General features: G+C 63.9%; 1 protein-coding gene across 1 annotated transcript in view; it reads left to right on the top strand.

Moving 5' to 3' along the window:
- Positions 1 to 1,480: 1,480 nt before the first annotated feature.
- NGFR (nerve growth factor receptor) overlaps positions 1,481 to 3,730 on the top strand; it is a 19,255-nt gene continuing 17,005 nt past the window's right edge. Inside the window, 1 exon segment of the mRNA XM_014464461.2 lies at positions 1,481 to 1,641. Within this exon segment, the coding sequence (XP_014319947.1) occupies positions 1,579 to 1,641 (63 nt within the window). The 5' untranslated portion in view covers positions 1,481 to 1,578.

The raw sequence follows: 3,730 nt of genomic DNA on the forward strand, positions 1-3,730 counted from the left end.
GACCTCCAGCTGATCTAGGAAATCCCCGACCAACTGCCAGCATGTCCTCTTCACAAGGGCACTTATCTCTCCTTCCGGTAACATGGGAGATTAGCACTATTTTTTTTTTCAAAGTCAAAACTGAGGTACACACACACACACACACACACACACACACACCCATACACAAACACACATGTTCAAGATCAGGGGGCTGGGATGGACTTTGTAGACATGCCCCCCCCCACATGTGCTACTGGGTCTTCATATCTGGGAACCAGGAAAGGGTGGGGACAGGCCATGGCGAGCATCAAGGTGGTGGTGGGAAGACGGCTGGCACATTCCCTGGCACATTCCCTGATTTGGACCCGTCAAGCCTTCTAGGACATGGCGAGTGTGGGATGATAACACAGCACACGGATGTGTACTTGGATGTGAGTCCATCCAACCGCTTTTCCATTTATTCTCTTCTACAGACCTTTATCGAGCACTTACTAGTACTGTGCACCAGGCATTCCAATAAGAAACCATAGTCATAAGCTAATGGAAACATCTGGCCTAGTAAAGGTATGCTGCTGAGGATACATCTGTGTGTTTGTGTGTAAGTGTGTGTGTGCATGAATGTGTGTGTGCATTTGTGCAAGTGACTATGCGCATGGGGCTTGTGTGGTGACTACATGCACACATGCCTGTGTGAATGTGTAGGTGAGCGTGCATGTTTGTTATGACCACATGTGCAATGAGTGTGCGTGTGTGCTTGAGTGTGGAGGTGCACACACATATGTAGGACGTGCAGGTCTACATGAGTGCATGGGGATGGTGTGGGCATATGTGGTACGTAAGTATGTGAGCTTGAGACTGTGTGTCTTCCTGTGTTATGTGTGCACACTTGTGATCCCTTCAAACCCATCATTTGAGAATGATGTAGGGATGGACTCCCCCTTGAATGCCACCCCCCTCATTCAAATAGCCACCTGCTACTCTTCCCTTCCCCTCCTCCTAGGCCTTTGCACTGGGAAGGGGCAGAGGTAGGGTCTGGACCAGAGGAGAAAGGGCAGGGCGGGCAGTGGACATCTTGCTGATAAAGGCTGGGTAGAGAGCAGCACACCAGGAAGAAGCTGAGGCCAGACGCTGGGGATGGAGGGCAGAGGAAGATGGGTAAGAGAGTGAGTCCCGCGGGTGGGCGCAGCCGGAGGGGAATGGGAGCCGCCCTGGTCCAGGGCCCACAGTATCCGGGACAGACGTGCCCTGGGGCGGGCCTGGCACTCTGGGTACCGGGGCGAGGTGAGGGAGAGGCTCTGAGGGCTAGGGCGATGAGAAACGGCCGCGGGGCGCGCGGCCGCAGCTCGCCGCACACCCTCTCCTCCTTCTCTCCCCTCCCGGAGGCAGCGGAGCAGGCGGGCAAGGTTCCGGGGGTGGGCGGGCTGGGCGGGGAGGAGGCGGGGCCGCCGCACTGGCTTCTCCCGGGCCCCGCCCGCCCGCAGCCAGAGGGAGCGGAGCCTCCGCCAGCTCCGGGGGGCGGGTGCCGGAGCGCAGCGCAGCCCGATCTGTCCGCAGCGCGGACTAACTGGAAGTCGGCGTTGCCGCGGGAGGCGGACGATGGGGGCAGGTGCCGCCGGCTGCGCCATGGACCCGCCGCGCCTGCTGCTGCTGCTGCTGGGGGTGAGTGCTAGCCGGAGGGGAGCCCGCTCTCTTTCCCTGGACCGGAACCCTAGGGGTCCAGGTTTCCCCGAGGGAAAACAGAACCAAGCGCTGGGCTCCCAGATGCTGGGGATGGATGGCGGGAGAGGAGCTCCGATGCCAGGGTCCACGGAGGAGCGTCTAGGGTTCTCAGGGCGCAGAGGAGACCCTGAGATCCCGGGTAGAGATGCGGACCAGAGGTGCGCACGGATGCGGGCACTCCGGTACCTGGGTGTGTGGGTGTGGAGGCGCCGGGAGGGTCTCAGAGGAGGGGGTCCTGCGGTTCTTGGAACCTGGGTTCTTTGGAAGAGGGCGCTTGAATGCCAGGACCTCAAGGCGACTCTCCCCCCCTCCCCAGCATCTTGATTTCTGGGGGGTCGTGGGACAGAACCCAGGCTAGAGAAGGATGAGGAATGCGACGGGGACTAGAGCTGTGAGGGGCAAGTGGGGCTGGAGGTGCGGGGCTGGAACAATGGGGAGGAGGTTGGAACGACCGAGAGGACCGGGCAGCGGACAATGGGGACTGGCCAGACAATGGGGGGAGGGGCGTGGGAGGCATAGCCTCGGGGAGTGGGGGTCGTCGGTTGAAGAGAGAAAAGTGGGTTGGGTAGGGCAAAAAGGGACGGCGGCGAGGGAGGTAGAGAGAGGAAGCAAAATGAAAGAGGACGGAGAAGGAAAAGCGGCCCCTAAGGTGGTCGGGGCCCCGCGGGTCTGCCGAGGGGCAGTGGGGGGAGAAGGCGAGCAGAGGAAGGGCCGTTTTCCGCTTTTCCGCTCCCGTCGTGCGCTCTTTCTGGCGGCCTCGCCCAGTCGGGGAATTGCGCGGGGGACGGGAGGCTGGGAAGGGAGCGCCCACTTCGCCGGGGCGAACCCTGTCCCCAACCCACGGGCTGCTCCGAAGCGCTTAGTCTCGCGGTTTGAAGAAGCGCAGCGGACAGGAGGGGAAGGAGTGGGCGTCGTCCGACCGGGTCCGGCGGCCGCCGGGTCTCGGGTGCGGAGCGCCCCGGACGCGCCGGGAGGGGAATGTCCCGGCAGCGCGCAGCCCAGGGTCGCGGAGGCGGAGGCGGCCCCCAGGGGGCGCTGCGGTACGAGGGTTGCGCCCTCCGCAGCTGCGGGCGCCACTGGGGCTGCGCACCCGCCCCCCATTAAGTTAAGTGACCTGAGCTCCGCGCCCGCCGTTCCCTCGGCTCCAGCACCCGGGCGGGTGGGGATTCCGCCCCTGCCCGGCCCAACTTTCGGATGCAGACGCTGAGCCCTGAATGAGACAGAGGTGCCCCGGACGCCCCGGTTCTGTCTGGACGAAGGACTGCGGTCCTCTAAGCCCCGCCCTGTAGTTCTGACAGATATTCAGGACGGGTGACCTGTGTGTGGCCGTGAGCGGAGTGCCCCGGGGGTTTGGCATTGGAGGGGGGGGGTGTCCTCACGCTCCCTGACATCTTCACCCCTCATCGGAGCATCGCGCCCCCGGGTCCCCCTCTTACTGAGATGGAGGCTGAGGCGCTGAGAGTTTAAACAACTTGGCTAGGATCCCACCGCCAGTTGTGCCAGAGTCCTGGCTGCACTGCCCCGCACCCGATTCCCAGCCCGGCACTGCCCGTACCTTCGGAAGGGGCAGCCCGGCGTCCCAGCTCGGCAGGGAGCTGCGTTTCCCGGCGGCGGGGCGGGCTGGACACCATCCCGCGTCAGGCCAGCGGTGGGGTATGAAGGCTGGGGGGACCGAGACCTTCTTCGGGCGCGGGCCCCCCTTTCCGCGGCTTAGCGGTGGATACCTGTGGCTTCGTCCGAGGGTTTGGGAGTGACGGCGGGCACCTCTGCTGACAAACGCCGCGGGTGAGAGGCGCTTCTCCACCGGGAAGGGGGCGGGAGGTGGGACTGGGGTGGACAGTAGCCGTGTGGATCCCGGAGGGGCGGGCGGGCGGGTGGGCGCCGGACCGGGGCTGGAGGGAGTGTCCCCCGAGTGGAGGAGAGGCGAGGAAGGAGGAGAGCTGGGCGTGGAGGGCCTGGAGGCTGGGGGAAGTGGACCCGCGCAGAGTCTGCCGCCTGCAGCCCCTGCGGTTCTCGCCTCCGCCTCGGG

The sequence above is a fragment of the Myotis lucifugus genome, unplaced genomic scaffold (genome assembly GCF_000147115.1).
Source record: "Myotis lucifugus unplaced genomic scaffold, Myoluc2.0 scaffold_254, whole genome shotgun sequence".
In the NCBI taxonomy this organism is placed as follows: domain Eukaryota; kingdom Metazoa; phylum Chordata; class Mammalia; order Chiroptera; family Vespertilionidae; genus Myotis; species Myotis lucifugus.